The sequence below is a fragment of the Cornus florida genome, unplaced genomic scaffold (genome assembly GCF_030987335.1).
Source record: "Cornus florida cultivar Cherokee Brave unplaced genomic scaffold, ASM3098733v1 CherokeeBrave_3.0.0_Hap2_Chr11, whole genome shotgun sequence".
Taxonomy (NCBI): Eukaryota; Viridiplantae; Streptophyta; class Magnoliopsida; order Cornales; family Cornaceae; genus Cornus; species Cornus florida.
The window spans coordinates 118,167,582-118,184,914 of NW_026775581.1; the positions used below are offsets into that span (position 1 = coordinate 118,167,582).

The 17,333-nt window shown below is 35.6% G+C and overlaps 1 protein-coding gene across 3 annotated transcripts in view; it reads right to left on the reverse strand.

Annotated features, from left to right (window-relative positions):
- Positions 1 to 17,333, reverse strand: part of LOC132285779 (phosphatidylinositol 4-kinase beta 1-like) — a 42,854-nt gene that overhangs the window by 22,853 nt on the left and 2,668 nt on the right. For 2 of the 3 annotated variants that reach the window (XM_059787998.1, XM_059788000.1), the window contains exons 2-7: positions 14,564 to 14,758; positions 14,404 to 14,452; positions 10,655 to 10,787; positions 9,994 to 10,522; positions 5,977 to 6,057; positions 5,768 to 5,890 (exon numbers count right to left, since the gene is read on the reverse strand). In XM_059787998.1, the coding sequence (XP_059643981.1) occupies positions 5,768 to 5,890; positions 5,977 to 6,057; positions 9,994 to 10,522; positions 10,655 to 10,787; positions 14,404 to 14,452; positions 14,564 to 14,758 (1,110 nt within the window). The remainder of the gene's footprint in view (positions 1 to 5,767; positions 5,891 to 5,976; positions 6,058 to 9,993; positions 10,523 to 10,654; positions 10,788 to 14,403; positions 14,453 to 14,563; positions 14,759 to 17,333) is intronic. The other variant, XM_059787999.1, reaches the window with a different exon arrangement.

Sequence of the window (17,333 nt, forward strand, 5' to 3'; positions counted from 1 at the left end):
AATGTAACAATAAAAATAAAAATAAAAAAATCAATCAACTTCACCGCACAATTACAGATAGCCAAGACCATCAAGCCTTTTCAGTCATGAAAAGAGACAGGTTAAGCCATAAAAATCACTTCTGTAGTTGTGGGCAATCCACCAGAACAACCAGCAAACTCTAGCTAATGAGTTTGGACTAAAATAAAAATAAATAAATAAACAATGTAGACACAATAAAAACAACTAATCTGTCATCTACCCAGGATGGACTATCTCCAAAAATCAACTGTCAACTTGACTAAACATAACAATCTTGTCTAATTAATTGGGATCGACTACATGAATGCTGCTTCACCACAACACTTTTAAAGTGGTGCTTGATAAACCAAGTTGGCATTCAAGACTTGACATGTTAAGTGACATTTGCTACTAAGCTCATATGATAATGCAATTTGAGGTATTTCTCGTAGGTGAGATATTTCTTGCCTGATAGCGTGTGTGGAGCTTTATTATAATATCCTTCTTTTTTGGTAACTTTACTTCTTCTTTTTTGGATGAGTAAGAATCGATTAGAAAAGCGTTCAAAACGGGAATACATCCCTAATACAAAAACGAAAGTGGAACCTAAGGACCAATAGAGTCCAGAAGATCAACTAAATCATTATTCGAGGAGCAATCGCTTCCTTTCACATAATAGAAAATAGAAAGAACAACATACGTTTTCAATATTGCCCCAGATGTTTCCTTTCCTTCGAAATTTCTACTATTCCTCTCTCTCCATATGCACCACCAAACACAATGTGGAACAATCCTCCAATAGTTACGAGCATGGTTTTTCACTGGGCATCGTCTCCATGCATTAATCAATCCTATAGAGGACTGAGGCATTACCCAATGGACACCAAAAATGCCAAAAATGAGGTTCCAACAATCATACGCCACAGGACAGTGCAAAAGAATGTGATCCACAGACTCCCCATCTGTTTTACATAGACAACACCAATAAACAACAGTGTTTCCTCTTTTCCTTAAATTATCCAACATCAAGATCTTACCCCAAACGGAAGTCCAAACAGAATGCAACTCTAAGAGGAGCCTTAGAGCGCCAAATAATCTTCCACAAGAAATCATGACCAACGAAATTAGACAGACAAAGGAACATGGACCGAACACCAAATCTACTATGGGTGGAAGGGACCCACAAAATGTCATCACTGACTCTGCCAACATCCTTCTGCTAATACAACAAATCCAAAAAAACACATACCTCGTCCATCTCCCAATCCTAGAAAGAACACCTAAAACGCATGTCCCACATAACTCCATTGCTATCAAGCCGATAACAGTCGGCTACGTAAGCGTGCCTTTTTTGGTAACTTTACTTACTTAGCAAAGACGAGATAATATAATTTGAGTACCACATAAAAAAATAAATTTTACGTAAAAAGTAGTCACAATTTTAAGTGAATGAAACTTCACTTATCACTTACCAATGAATACGCTCCGTGGGAATTTGTTAATAGTTTTATTGAACTGAAAAATTTTACCCTTAACAGAAAAGGTATTACAAATTCAGGACTTGACTTTGACACCTAAATTCAACTCTTAATTTTTCAGCAGTTCTATAAAGCAACAACTCAGTCCATTCAAGTTGAACAGCGTGATCTTATCTTTCCTTACTGATTTAACCCCAATTAATTTTAGTCCTCTCCTGCCACCTCAATGTGAATCATGTCACTCTTTCAAACTAATCTAGCATTTAGTTTTAACTACATATAACAAAACCATCTGGATCAGCTTTTTGTAATTTTATCTCTAACGGGTGTCCCTTCCACTGTATCACGAATGTATTCATTTCAAATTTTATCATATTCCTTATAAGGTACATCCATCTCAGCAACCCATTCTGGCCACACTAATTTAATGAACATGTTGTTTCTTCATTCTCGGCATTTTGCCGTTCCATAAAATATGACATGTTGCACTTAAGTAACACTACCCAATTCTGGGCCCATGATAGGGTCCTGGGGGGAGAGAATTTGAGACAGACTTTACTTTGATATTTCACAAAATTGCTGCTCCGAGCCTCGAACTTGCACCAGTGGCACCGATGCTAAAGCGTTTTAACCAGTTAACCAGGCAATAGCCCTCAACACATAACATGGTAGAAATAAGCCTCCACTTGACTCATTCTTTTTTTAATTCCATAAGGAATATCATCTTAGGTCTGTACCTTCGTGTGAATATCAAGGCTAAATAATGTTGGCACTAATATGGACACAAGTACGACATGATACGGACACAACGATACAGCAAATCTCAGAAAAAAAAAAAAAAAAAAAAACAAACACGGCAGGGATATGTGTAAAAAATAATAATATGATATATTATTATTATATATATGTGTGTGTGACTTTTGCTCATTTTATCTAAATTATCATGAATGCAATCACACATTCACAACTTAGAGCTGGATCGATGATGTTTTTGTTTTCTAAAACGTTATACTGTTTTCTAATTAACCTATAATATGTTCTAAAAATACATTTAAACCCCATTAAAAAAATAAAAATAAAAAAAATTGAAAAATTGTCTGTCGTGCCCTGAAAGTGTCTTAGACGTGTCATGTCCCAGACAAAAAATATATATATGTTCAAATTTTAAGACACTTCTAGCGTGTCGGGCACGTGTCCGACCATGTTCCACGGTGTTCAGATGTGTCCAACACGACCACGACATCCCAAGAGGAGTGTCTAGACTGCTAATTTTAACATGTCCAAGTTCAACACAGCCAAGACATCCCAAGAGACTCGTCCATGCTTCCTAGGTATCTCTTGGCTAATAATTTTAATATACTTCCTTCTGTATTCCTATGCTTACTAATTTTTAGTTTCCACTATATTTGTTTTACCACCTCATTACTCTAGGACCTCTATGATCTATCCAAACCTGTAACATCATAATGAATCATTTTGTTAGTTTATCTATAATTAGGACCAAAAAAAAAAGATAAGAATTTTATAGTGATCCCTATATAAACTACATAGTTTGAAACTTCACTTGTTATCCTACAGTTGTTGAGCTCCAATATACATTCTTTTTTTGTTTTGTTTTCTTTTTTGATTAGTAGCTCCAATATACATTCTTTTATCATGTCAACATATCTATTTGTGACTCCTTACTTTTTAAAAACCACCATATTATATCTAAAGAATAACAATCACAAACTTTTCTGTGAAAAGTGAAAACTATATGAAAATCTTTCTACTACTCTTTATACTTTTCATTGGTCTCCATAATAAGTAAATAGCTTTCATAGTTGGCCACTCAAATTATAAATCCAAAATCAATTTTCCAATACCCTTACTTCAAGTTTTTGTCATGGCTCAATCAATCTCTTTTGAAGTTTCATTTATGACTCATTAACTTGATACCGTGATAAATTATTCAACTTATAATAACTTTATTTTTATACATAGGCACTATAATAATTTTTCGCCATTCACCAGACATCTTCTCAACTGTTACGAGCTTAGTAAAGAAATCTGATAACCAGGACATCTCATCTTCCTCTATAAACATTTCCATGTACCAATAAAAGTACCCTTTGCTCCTAAAGCCCTTGATCTCTTTATCTTCCTTAATACATTTTTTATCTTAAGGACTGAATGCCATGATCTTTGTAAAAAAAAATGTTCTCTCCAATTTCCTTTAAAGTTATCATATTCCTTTAAACCTCAGCGTCCAGTATGATCTTCACTAAAAAAATTCTCTAAGGAAAGGTAGGATATGATGCATGCCTACAACTTTATTGTACAGAGCATTGAATTTCAATGAATTGATTGTATATCTTCTCTTCCTTTTTTCCCTTTTTTTTTTTTCTTTTTCTTTTTTCCCTTTTTTTTTTCTTTTTCTTTTTTATAAGTAACATTTCAAGGTTTCTCTATTCTGGTGTTATGGATGTGCTCCCATTCTATGCTATCATTGAGGCCATCAACAGCAGAATCCTTTCTTCACAGCAAACTATGTAGCATGAAAAAAACATGGGATGCCAAATGGCCATGATACAAACGCGCCAACTCAGAAAATAATAAAAACAAAGGCAGGCAGACAATGATAGTGATTGATTTTCAACAAAGAGGAAAAAACTAATGGGGGATTCAGGATTGTCAGAACCAGCTCATTTCCGTATAAAGAGAACACAAAAATTATAGCATTCCATAGCAAAAAATAACTTTTGTAGATTATAGGACGACCAAAATTTTTGGCATGAAAGACAAATAGAACTCATCAAGTGTTTTAAAAAAGTGCTGTGCAGCAAAGCATATATAAACATTTTTTCTTTGGGTAAGTACTATATAAACAAATTTATCCAGAATAATTCAGTTTGTCTATACCAAATAACCAACAACGCTCAGCTGAGTCAGCTCCATTTAATCTTTAAATGATACCCTGTTATTATCAATTCAAGGTGTTTGTCATTGGAAAATTAGCCATGCAGCGCCCTTGTATTGTGAGAAAAAAAAAAAAACAAAAGGGTCTATTTAAAGCAGCCTGTGTCATTGTGAACTGAAAATATTTGGGCTACTTGGGTTACATGAACTATTTAAATGTGTGCAGTACCTGTGTGTCTCACGAGACATTAAAAGGGTATGAACAGGGCGAGCATAATACAAATTGAGGCCCAAGGAAAAAGCCCTAAAGGAGGCCTTTGTCTTTGTATATATAAAAAGTAAATATGATTTAAACTCCATGATTTTTATTTAAAGTTCATTCTTCTATTTTTTGAGATGGAAAGAAAAAAAAATTAACATGTTTAAGAGTTAGGGACATTTAAAAGCAATAGAAGGGTATTTTAACTTCAACCTACGCATACAAGTCTACATAAAAGAAAAAGAGAGAGTACATTATATGATAAAGAGAGCCTACGGTTGACCAACACTAGAGAATTCTAATAGGGCCTTTCCATATGGAGTCCTAGGCAATGGCCTTAGTGACTAAAGGTGATGAGAGTCATTGGTAAGAGTATGAAATTTGTCTTACATGTCTAGAAAGAATGCACCCAATGTGCATGTCTTAAAATTCAAAGATATCATATAAATTGATGTAACGATAATTATTAATATGTTCCCTTTTTACATGTTTTCTTCGAATCGAGTGAAGTAGATCATCATAAAGACTCAAAGAGACATTAACAAACCACCTTATCCAAGGAAACAAAAGAACAATTTTATATAACCTACATATTTGGCCATGTTCCCATGTCCTTCAATATCTAGATAAATCATACAATCAGAAGAAAGACTGCACCCGACCATGTCTCTGAATTCATGTGGCATATGGTTTAGTATGCTCAACCAAAGGTTTGAGACCTTTTAAACTTCATTCCCACAATTTAAAATTAATCAATCCATCCACAAATAAAGTTAACATAAAAAAAAGGATTCTTCAATTTCACATCTCTGCTAGAAATTCATATGCACCGAGTAGAATTGAAGTGTTTATTTGAAGAAATGTAAACAATTCAGAATGAAATCAAATTCAAGTAATCAGGTAAGAATGAACTTTCAGATAGTTCATCTTTTGTTAATAATAATGTACACAATTGCATTAGTAGGCTTTCCATAAGTTTGCAGTCCATCAATGAACTGCAAATTTAATCAATTATCTCCCTTTGTACTGCTTGGGAAACCCAAAAAAAAAAAGGCACAAAAAGAAAAAAGTAAAGGATAAAGAAGGGGAAGGAAAAAAAAAAAAAAAACAAGTTAAAAACTGCAAAACTTACAGAGCGCAAATCCCAACCAGGCAATTTTCCATAAACTGAATTTTTGCGTATTCTTTCTTCCTTTACCTCCCAAAGTTCACCAGATAATGCATCACCAACCTTAGGAATACCGCCATTTGTAATCTGTTTCAAATGAAAACAATTCCCCAAGAAAACAATATTTATGCTACAACACATACAAATTATATCAACTCTCAGCAAGTATTCACCTCTGGCTTTGTGTCTGATGAATCTTGACCAGCCCCCTTCAGAGGGAGTCCAGGGGGTGCTTCTCCTTTTAATGCAGCAGCCTGCAAGACGCAACACATGAATCAATAAACAACAAGATGCATATATATACAAAACTATCACTTTAACGACAGTTAGCTAAACAGCAATTGATCCTTTGCAAGCTTGACACTTGAAGTAAAACCAAAGACTATTGTAGGAATGTGAACGAATCCACATATAGGAACATCACAATTACAGCTAGTAACAAACTCAAACTTAGGGGAGCATCTATCTATTATCACAGCTAACTCATTTGGCGCAAGAAATACAATAGTATTGCATATAGAGCATCCCAGAAATGGTGCTATCAATCACGACATATTTCATTTTACCAATATATCTTTTAAGACTTATGACATGGGGCCAGCAGGATGTTTTAGTATCTAGCATCTTATTTGGAGTCTTTTCTTAAGAATATTGCTGTATGGTCAAATACACAAAAAAAATTAGAGTTCTGGGCTTTTATTATTTCTAAGTTGGATAGGGTTTCTTATTATTATTTTTTTTGATAAGTACGTTGGATAGGGTTTCTTATAAAAGATGTTTATGTATTTTGAGGGTTTGTAAGACCTATGGCTTCATGATGAAAACACAAGGTTGACTTGAAGATTTATCAATAATGAATATTCAGAGTCTCCCTCCCTCAAAAAGTATATATATTCTCATATGTAGTTTATTCCCCACCACCCCAAAATTGGTTTGAAAAAAAAAATTGGGAGAGCCAAGTTACATAAAAAGACCATCCCTCGTATAAAGGAAAATGATAAATGTGAAGAAAGAAAATCCAAATGATTAAAAAATAATATAACTAAATGTGCCAGCACTTAAAATTTACCAATCTACAAAAATGGCACACCAAGATGAAAGACTACTATTTCATAACAATCAATATATCAGGAGTGCAAGAAAGGGAGGAGCATACAAAAAGAGCACATATCAGTTTAGAAATGAAAAAGGGACAATAGTACTGATAATGATATTAGGATGGCTAAAAGCAATTAATTTGAGGCGCGAAGGAGGCGCAACATGAAGTAGACAAAGATCACAACAAAGCTAAAACTTAAACCCAAGTCTAAATGAGGAAAAGAAATTAAATAAAACGGAACAAAAAACTTACCCTAAAAACCGAAACAACGAATCAAGATCTACATTAGGAACAATAGCCACCTACCAACCAGATCTTCCTTAGAAATAAAAATGATAATCTAAACTACTTCTTAAACAACTTAACCACTTATCACAAACCGATCAAAACACTACCATAGCACCCACACTTGTTACTTAATCCCAAAGATTGAAGCAATGATGATTCTCCAGAAAGCATCCACAAAAAAGCGTAAAGCACTTTCTTTTTTGGATTTGTCAATAAAACAGTTTAGCTGAAAATCCAGGACTCCCTGATCTGTCAGTTTCCCTAACTTAATTCCAACCAAGCGGCACTGGAAATTTTCCTCCACAAGTTCCATTCTGAAGACCTAAGTCACACAATCCTTCTCAACAGGTGTTACTCTCACGTTCCGAGCGCACTCCCGAATTCGCTCAAGTTCCCACCATTTATGACTTAATTATGCCGCTCTCACGCTCCCGCTCTTGAATTCGCTCTCGCTCCCACTCCCGCTTTATGTGACTTAGCTAAAGACCCTCCATTTTTCTAGAAACTAGTAGAAGAGACCAACACTTGGTTTGCGAACCCATCAAGAGAGCTGCATATTAGCATAATTCAGCATCCCTTAGAAAGATAAGACTTCTTTTCTGCGGCTTAATAACTTTCTGTCATAAGAATTAATAATCAGGCCCTATGCTGAATTCAGCTCCAAACTTGGCCCGCAATGCATTGCAATAGATAGGAAGCCTTATCTGCCCCACAACCCAGATCTAAAGCCAATCCCTGCCATTGTATAACTCAAACCATAAATGCTTGGTAAAACATGTCAAAATACAAATGAAGCGTCTGGGTTTGGACTCAAAAGCCCCCAAATATAGTCCATTCCCACAAGCAAACAACACATGAGAAACAGCAAGCACAAAGGCTGATTGAGTAGCCTAACACGACCATGAAATATTACCAGAGAGAGAAAAGAGGCACCCTCTCCTTTTGTTCCTCAAAATTCCCGTTACTTATTCTCCGGTCAATAAATAATATTCCATGAGATGCGCTCTTAGTACCCAACAAAACTCTAAACACCAAATCACAGATTCCAATAACCTAAACTCTAATAAAAGCCCTGAACCTCAACTTTACTTATCAAAAAAAAAAAAATTAAAGCCTTGAACCTAAACCCTAGATCTTTTTAGCTTTCCTTAGTCCATTAAGAACTTAGGCAAAACTGAATACATAAGATAGCAATTTAGGCATCAAAAATCTTGCTTTAGATACAATTTGTAGCATGAAAATAGTAAAAAGGTTGAAGGCACCAGACAAACTCCTTCGACTTGGTGCTAATAAGAGCATAACTGATGTGGAAAATTCATAAAGACTAGCTAATCAACTCAACAAGGACAAAAAAAAATACTCCCTCCGTCCCAAAATAAATGTCCCTTTTTGGGAATCTAAGTTTTTAAGAGGATGATTTTTAGTATTTTTTTATTGTATTGGTAGTGAATGAATTACCAAATCAATCCATATTGGGTCTACAGGGATGTGATGGTTTACTTTTTACAAGTCCAATCCAAGAAGGTTAAATTGGTAATGTTACAAAAAAAAAAAATAGTACTTTTTTTCAATTGGGGCATTTATTTTGGGACAGCCAAAAAGGGAAAGGTGGACATTTATTTTGGGAAGGAGGGAGTACCAGTTACCTAGGGTCAGCTACATAAATCTTATTGGCACAATGCAACTCTAATTAGGTCTCTATTCTCCACTATATCATAAAAATTGAACTCTGATTTTCTTTCCTGCCGACGTTGATCCATATCTGCTTACCTTGCCAGTGTTCTCACAGATCTTCGTTGTTAAAACTTTTCGCTTCTTGTCCACTAGGTAGTGAAAGAAATGGGCAAAAATTTATTGTTGAAGAAGATTGAGGAACTTCAAAGTGAAAACTTTAGAAAGAATGGACACATCCACATAATCAAACAGATTTCAGTGTGTAACCCCCATATTTTCTTCTTCTTTTTAATATACGAGTAACCCTCATATATTGAGGTAACACTTGGTAATTCCTGGAATGGAACGTTGGAAAAGACAAGGAAACTACCAGGCCAAGTGGGTACAAAAAAATCACACACCCTTTACTTACTACCCAAGCCAAACCAGATAACGCATCAACTATTATGTCATTACAATTAAAGGGTGGCATGGTAACATTCACAATGACAGTTATTGAAGTGAATTGACAAACACATAACTGATCCCATCCACAAAGAGAGAGAAGGTAGTTTACCATAGAGTTGGCATGTTAGGCAGGATAATTTAGCAAGAGATTACTTCTAGGAAAATAGCAATATTGAAATTAAGATTTTAAGATGCTTTTCTTCATTTCATGAACATACAATGCAAGTCCAATTCAATAAAACTCTCACAACCAAAATTCAACACCTATCATTTTGCACATTATGAACAGATCCCGACACTGATTTTGACGCCTTGTCAACCTCGCTCCACAGTATTACGTGCACACTTGTTAGGGACCCATCGTGCACACTTGTTAGGGATATGGGTCTCCTTCAAACACTTCCAGGATCATTAAGATAGGAAGACACTTTCCATCCAGAAAAGTATGTTGTGAAAAGAATCAGATATAAAATTCATTTTAGACAAGGGGATCTAAACATGAAATAAAAAATATACTGCCATTTTTAGATACTTGATGACATAAAAATGAAGTATCTTTAAGAGAGAAGGTCACACCCCTAAATGTAAGAAGTTTGAAATATTAACTTGTTAGCGTTTCAATATTGACTGACATAGGCAAGAACAGCACCTATACAACTAAGCTAAGTATTCAGAGGCCCACCTTTACTTCCTCAATAGCTACTGTACTTGGAACACGGCGATGCTCCTTCCGGCGAGGTGGTTCTTGATCCTCTATATCATCCATTCTAACCCCAGGATCTGCTGTCAGCACGACCCTCACCCACTCTAAATCATTAGCTTGTTCTGCTCCTGATGCATGAGTAATAACCTGTCCAGCTTGGCGACTTCTTGATAATAGGTCCACAGGAACAGAAGTAGATTGTAAATTACAGGGGATTCCACATTCTGAACTAAGCACTTCATTGTTCTTTGACTGGCAAGGGAATTCCTTCTCCAAAGAAAAATTCACATGAACAAATTTCACTTTGGACTCCCACGAATGAGCCATTGCCTGGTCAATTGCTTGCGAAGCGGATCTTGAGATCCTATCATAACTGCTGCGATACACATCCTGGGCAGTCCACAAAGGATATGCCCATGGCGGAGGCTTTGGCAACTGTGCATCTCCATTCGCTAAAGGAATTCCTCCTTTAGAAAGCTTTTGGGAATTGGATGCATCCTTCATATTGCTAAAAGAAGCCCAACAAAGAAAAAAGAAAAAGTTCGAAGTCAACATCTCTTCAAAAATACAAACATATTACAATAAATATAAAAATTGTGCATTTTGTCACTTATTGTAGATCAAGCATTCCCATAATTACCTAGCAGTTTCGCTTTTCAAAACTTCGACACAAATCAAGTAAGGCGCCTTTTCCCTAGAATTCAAAAGAACAGCTTCATCTTCAGGAATGTGAACCACCCGATACATTCCCTTTCCCATGGGAAAGCTCACTCCTACAAAAATTATTAAAATTATATTATGAGACTTCAGAGCTAAATATAATGATGAAACCGTCCAACAATGCTTTGAAATCCAGCCCAACTATCAATCCCTTCAACTGAATAGATTGGTTTGACAAGTTCATCCAGGTATGCCAACTGGGATGACTGTCTGTTAGTCTCATAAAAATTTCCGTATAGAAAATAGAAAAAATTTAAAAACGATATAGAAGTGAAAAACGCGATATGGGCCTCATGATTAATCTCAATTGAGTAAGAAACCTTCTAACCAGCACGAAATACAATTTCATATAAAGATTGGTTTGCTCATGCTTGTGAACGCACAAATAACTGTTATGTAGACCTTTGGTTGCAACCTTCATTAAATGCTAGACTTGCTAGTGCATACTATTTCTTTAAATTTGTTCAATTTGTCTCTGGCTGTTTCTAATCCAATGACAGACCATGTGCTGTTGACAGAGAAGGCAGGTATCTTCTAACACTTGTCCCGCAGCATATTTAAAAAGAACTTTATGAATTAAAAATAAATTAAAAAAAATCCAAATTCAAGGAAAGATTTCTCATTACCAAATGAAGAATACTTTTTCGTCGGATACTCAAAAAGAAGCACAATTGTCTGTCATTAGTTCACCAAACCATATGACATTAGCTAACCAATTAAACAGGCTGAAACGAGTCATTTAGAGCCCGTTTGCGATTGCTTTTCAACCACTTAAAGCGCTTTTATTTCAGAAAATTGTGTTTAGATGTGTTTGGTAACCATTAGAAGTGCTTTTAATGGTTACTAATTTTAGCTCAATAGAGCTTTTGAATGAAGCTAAAATTTCTAGCTTCTAAAACTGCGTTTTGAGTAGTAGAGGTTTCATATTTTAGATAACGGTTTTTCGTTAGACAATTTTATCCCTTTATATTTTTTATAACGACAATTTCATCATTTCTTCTTTTTTAAAAAAGTCTTGCTATTATCAAATATAGTAACACTCTGTTAAAGGACATTAATATAAATTTATTTATAGAAGAGCTTTAAACGATATTGTTACCAAACAAATTAAAAAGTAATTTAATTGTGAAAAGTACTTTATATAATGGATGATCAAACACCTAACATGCTTTTTACTTGACAACAATTTTTTGACAGCTCTGCAAATAAACTCACTTGTTTAATTCTAACAGCAATGTCATACGGGCCTTGATATTATAGGTTTTATTTAATTTTGGTGCATTAGGCTATCACGGTCATACAACTGAATCTGAGCCAAACCAATTCAACAGCCCAGACCAGACTAGTTCCCAAAAACCCAAGGAAGAGAGAGGGGGAGAAAGAAAGCCACCAAAAAAGCTCAAGCTCACTACAATTATGAGTGCCACACTTAAATCATAATAATTAGAAAAATTTATCAATGGCAGTACTCATTTATTACTGAAGGCCATTTTGTTCGCAAGCCTTGCTTCCATTAAAGATTGGCATTCTTCCAATACTGACCCACTTGAGTCCAAAAAAGTAGCCAAGTTGACTGTGGTTTGCAGATGATTTTATTCACCTATAGGAATTAATCTTATCTCTTTTAACTTTTTCAACGGAACATTTAACTTTTGTTTTTACTTACTGGAAAAATATATATTCAACTGCACAAACTTTTTGAATTTTCAACCAATAGTCACTGTTTGAGTTACTGGGCATTTATAACCAATGACTTGGGGGTGGCCATATCCACTTAAGTGATAACATGCTTCGCACATTACTGCTTAAATAACATATCACTCAGATTTAACAGCCCTTTGACTCATGAACCAAGTGAACACCAAGAATTAGGATCTTAATTTATTTCATTTATACACCTAATTCTAACATGTCAGAGGTTTGATTGATTTGAAGAAACTTTACAGTGGCTAATATTTATCACCCCATACTCCGACTTCTGACACTTCTTGCTATTCTTCATCTATCCACCTCCCTTGTGGCTGTTGGTGGTCAGATGTCTTCTTGACATGGCTTCTTGCAGGGGCGGCTCAACCCTTAGGCGGTTGCCTAACGCACCCGCTTGGGAAAAAGCTCCCCTACTTCTTTTTATTATTATTATTTTCAAGTAACTCTTATTTTGAATGTGACTGTCATTCTAAGTTTTTTTATTTAATTTATACTCTATCCATTTTTTATGGGAATCAAAAAAGATGAAGTTGCAAGTACCAGTGCTCAAAAAATAATTATTTATATCTCTCGTAAACCTTACTTTTGTCGTTGCTTGTTACAGAGATAATTTCAAATACTTTCCATTATCCTTTAAGAATATTAAAAAATTAAAAGAGGGAGGAGGAAGGGCGGGGGGGAAGAGTGTTTGATGGGTTTTTTGTAGGATGTGGTGTATGATTTGTGTTTGTTTAATTGTTTGTATGTAGTGATGCTGTTGTGCATTAGCATCTATAATATTTTTCAGTGTATGACGCAAGTGGTGTTTGGCCAGAAGGGAGTGAGCGCTATTATGTGTCAGTTTGTACAAATATGTTGACAGAGTGATGGAAAATGTGTTCTCGTCTGATAGAAGTTTATACGATGAGTCTTTGACATGACATTTAAGTAACTTGAGTAGAAACTCTTTGGAGTCAAAAGAACTATCCAAAGAAAAAACAGATAATGAAAAATTGAAAAAAAAAATAATAATAAATTAGTGGTAAAGGTGATAATGGAGGTTGTGATGTTGGGGGCATTGTTTAAAGTTTTCGCATTAGGCCTCCAATTGTATCAAACCGGCCTGGTTTCATGTTTATTCATTACTTGTGGAGACCCAACACTATCCTACCGGTTACATTAACCTGTGTCTGCCCCTTTCTCTTTATCTATCCACTGTACCATTATATATCTCCTTTTACATCAAACCAAGACACACTACAAGGTTTGAAGGTAACATTATTACAAATCCATCCAGACCTTTATTTCTGGATTATTGGGTGACACTTCATTTTCCGAAGTGATTATTGATGTTATCTTCACTTTAATGTCAAATTTCTATTGTGTTAACGGTAGTATCATTCATGCTTGTTACTTATTAAATCTAATTTTGCAGATTTTATTTAGAAAATTAATCTTCTGCTTGATTTGAATTTTCTTCCTATGTTACCGTTTGGTGCCTAAGCACGCTAAATTGATTGGTAGTTAAAGTAACCCTAAACTGCAAAACACTGACATAATATTGTTTTCACAATTATATATAAACAAGAAAAAAAATCTAATAGATTATAGCTTAAGACGTAGAGCAACTAGATTCAATAAGCAAATTAGAAAAACCCCCAGAGCTTATGGCTTAGGACTTTGAGCAACTAGATTCTTGGCAATCCATCTCATATAACAAGAACAGATTTCTCAAAGACAAAAACCAGCGCACAATTACATTTACCAGAACAATCTCTCATTTTCCTTTCCCCTTTACTGCCCCGTAAAGGGAAACTAAAATTGCCACTTCTTTTAGTCATGAACTTTGAACCTCTTTTTGACGGAAAGAGCAGTATCTTAACATATAATCACAGAGAAAACAAAAAAACAAAACAGGGGGGAGGAGGGGAAGGCATATTGTACCCAGAGAAAAATTCATTTAGTCAGTGAATAAGGAAATACCTCCACTATTCTGAGCGGCAGCTACATGTGCATTGATTTCCATGAGTGACTAAAAACCAAAGAATCACAAAGACAGTAATCAGATACATGTGGCAGAAGATGTTCAAGCAGACATGAAATCAATGGGAAAACCGGATGAAGCATGAAAAGTGTTAACAACCTCACGAAGAGCACTTTTGCGATCTTCAATTGGAAACACGTCCACTAACCCATATGATGTCTCACATAGTGATTGTACAAAGTCAAGTGACTCGTGATACGTCCCTTTGCGAAACAATGATGCAGCATTATTTGGAAGTGGAGGCTTCGTATTGGATTTCTCATTGTGCTGCTTCGGTGAGCCAGGACGTTTCTGCTGAATCAGAAACAGTGAACAACACTAAACATATACTTAAGACATATACTTCTGAACTGGCATGGAGGGAATGAAGAACTTTAGGACTAAAATCTATTAAAAGAGGGATAGTCAACCACTGCATATAAAAGAATCTGCAGTCTAACAAATGAAGCTATTTGTGTTCTTTATTTTAGTGATCTTAACAAGAAGTAGAAGAAACCAATCCGTGTGCACCCCTAGTCTGTGGTGTGAGAGAAATAGAAGAATTTTTGATGGTATGAAAGCTCCGATATGCGTGATAAAGCATTATATTCTGAGCTCTCGTTTTTTTTTTATGTTACAAGGAGGGTTTGTATATCTGCAAAGGATTTTGTTTATATTCTGAAAAGTTTGAGGATATAGGGTAGTTCTCTTCTTCAGTTGTTTCATGCAGAGGGCTCCCCTTCGAACACCTTTAATGAAAATCTACTTCACACACACACACAAAAAAAAAAAAAAAAAAAAACGGAATCTACAACCTACAATTATCTTGGTAATAGTTCTGAGTTTAAGTTTCAAAGAATTGATGATTACTGATGTGTGATGCAAACCTAAATTGTGGGTGGAATTCTAAGAAACTCTTAAGTGAGATTCATATATTATTTTTGTTCTCCTCTTCTTCTCTTCAACCTCCATTTCAATTGAATGTCTACCCTAACCAGTGTTATTAAAGGCGCAAGGCACACCAAGGCGCTAGAGGTCCTTTGGAGCCTAGGTGCGAAGCGCACGGCGAGGCGCGCGCCTGAGTGAAGTAAGGCACACAATTGAAAATTTAAACTACCATAAAAACATTCATATCTCATAAGTCATATCAATATTCTAAAATTAATATCAAATATAAAAAAGTAAATCCATCAACTAAACAAGCATCCAACAACCATAAAACAGAGCACAAATTTGTTTTCTTGAAAGGCAAAACAGAATTTGGTTTCTTGAATGGCAAAACAGAGCACAAAAAAAAAAAATAGAAACAAAAAAAAAAAAGATGCAGAGACAGAAGAAGTAGATGAAGAGAGAGAAGTAGACGAGACGAGGGAGAAAGTGTTAAAGCAAAAAATGAGAAGAAACAGTAGACAACACTAGTCCAGAGTTCTTTAAAATATCCTACATCACTCAATTACCAGTATGTAATGGCAACAATGACAAGGAGACTACAGAGGTTCTGGGAGGGATAGTTACAAAGGCAATTGTGGTGGCAATGACAGTGGTGTTAGAGTTTGTATTTATACCATCTCACTAAAGGTGGTAAAAGGTGGAAGCAATATTAAGCCTACGGCAATCCCAAAAGATTTATTATACACCGGAGGAAAGTGATAAAAATTGTTACAAATAACTAAAAGAGGCCTTGGTGGTATGGAAGTGGAGAGATAATGGTGCTGATAGAGGGAGAACTGTTTGGGACATTAGTTTCTTGACACACTTTCAGGATTGGGAGATCAAGAATGCCACTGGCCTTTTGGAAATGGTGCACAGACAGGAGTTTACGGGAGATGTTTCTAACTCATGGGTGTAGGTTCCTTCTTCCCAGGGTTGTTTTGGTGTTCGGTCTTTCTACAGGTGCATTACAGAATCCCATGGGGAGTCTTTCCCATGGAAGGCTATTTGGAGATCCAAGGCCCCTCTCAAAGTGGCTTTTTTTGCGTGGACTTCGGTGTTAGGGAAGATCTTAACTCAGGACAACTCAAGAAGGAGAAGACAGGTAGTGGTTAATTGGTGTTGCATGTGTAAGAGAGATGGGGAAACTGTTGATCACCTTCTTCTGCATTGCCCCGTGGCTTGGAATTGTTGGGTCTTACTGTTGAGCTTGTTTGGGGTTCGGTGGTTATGTCATATCCCCCAAAAATTTGATTGAGGCTTGACGAGGTTGTATAGTGGGGACCCAAGTCCGTGATTTTTGGAGGGTTATGCCTCTTTCCACTCTTTTTTGTTGGAGGAGATTGTTGACTTTTTGGCCTCTTTGAAGGATGGAGTCCTTTGTGGCTTTTTGTTTTTTTCTCGGGATCCGCTCCCCTTTTGAGCGTTTTTTAATAAAAATTTTATTTATCAAAAAAAAAAATAGGAGATACTTCGAAGGAAAGGAGATTTCTATGGGGGAGTTAAAATTCTCTTTTATTAGCACTCTTTTTTGTTGGGTTATAGGGAGATATTGTAAATCCATGGAGGAGATAGTTGATTTTTTGGAGAGACTGAGAGTTTAGAGGCCCTATTAGGCCTTGTGTATTTTCTGAGGGATGCGTTCCCCTTTTGAACACTTCTTTATACAATCTTTACTTATCAAAAAAAAAAAGATAATGGTGCTGATAGCAACAAAGGACTAGAATGGCATATGGCATCAAAGGTGGCAATGGCAATGATGGTGGTTGAGGTACTTTAAATCCCTCATTTTTTCCCACTTTCCTTTTGACTCTAAAGGCCTCGTTAATGGGATATGCAGACCAACTCTTGAAATTTTTAAAGCACCCATTGAGACTTCTAATTTTCAGTGAACTAAAATCAAATTCTTAAATCTGGAATACAACACCAACATTGAGGTCTATATCAAAACAAATCTAGC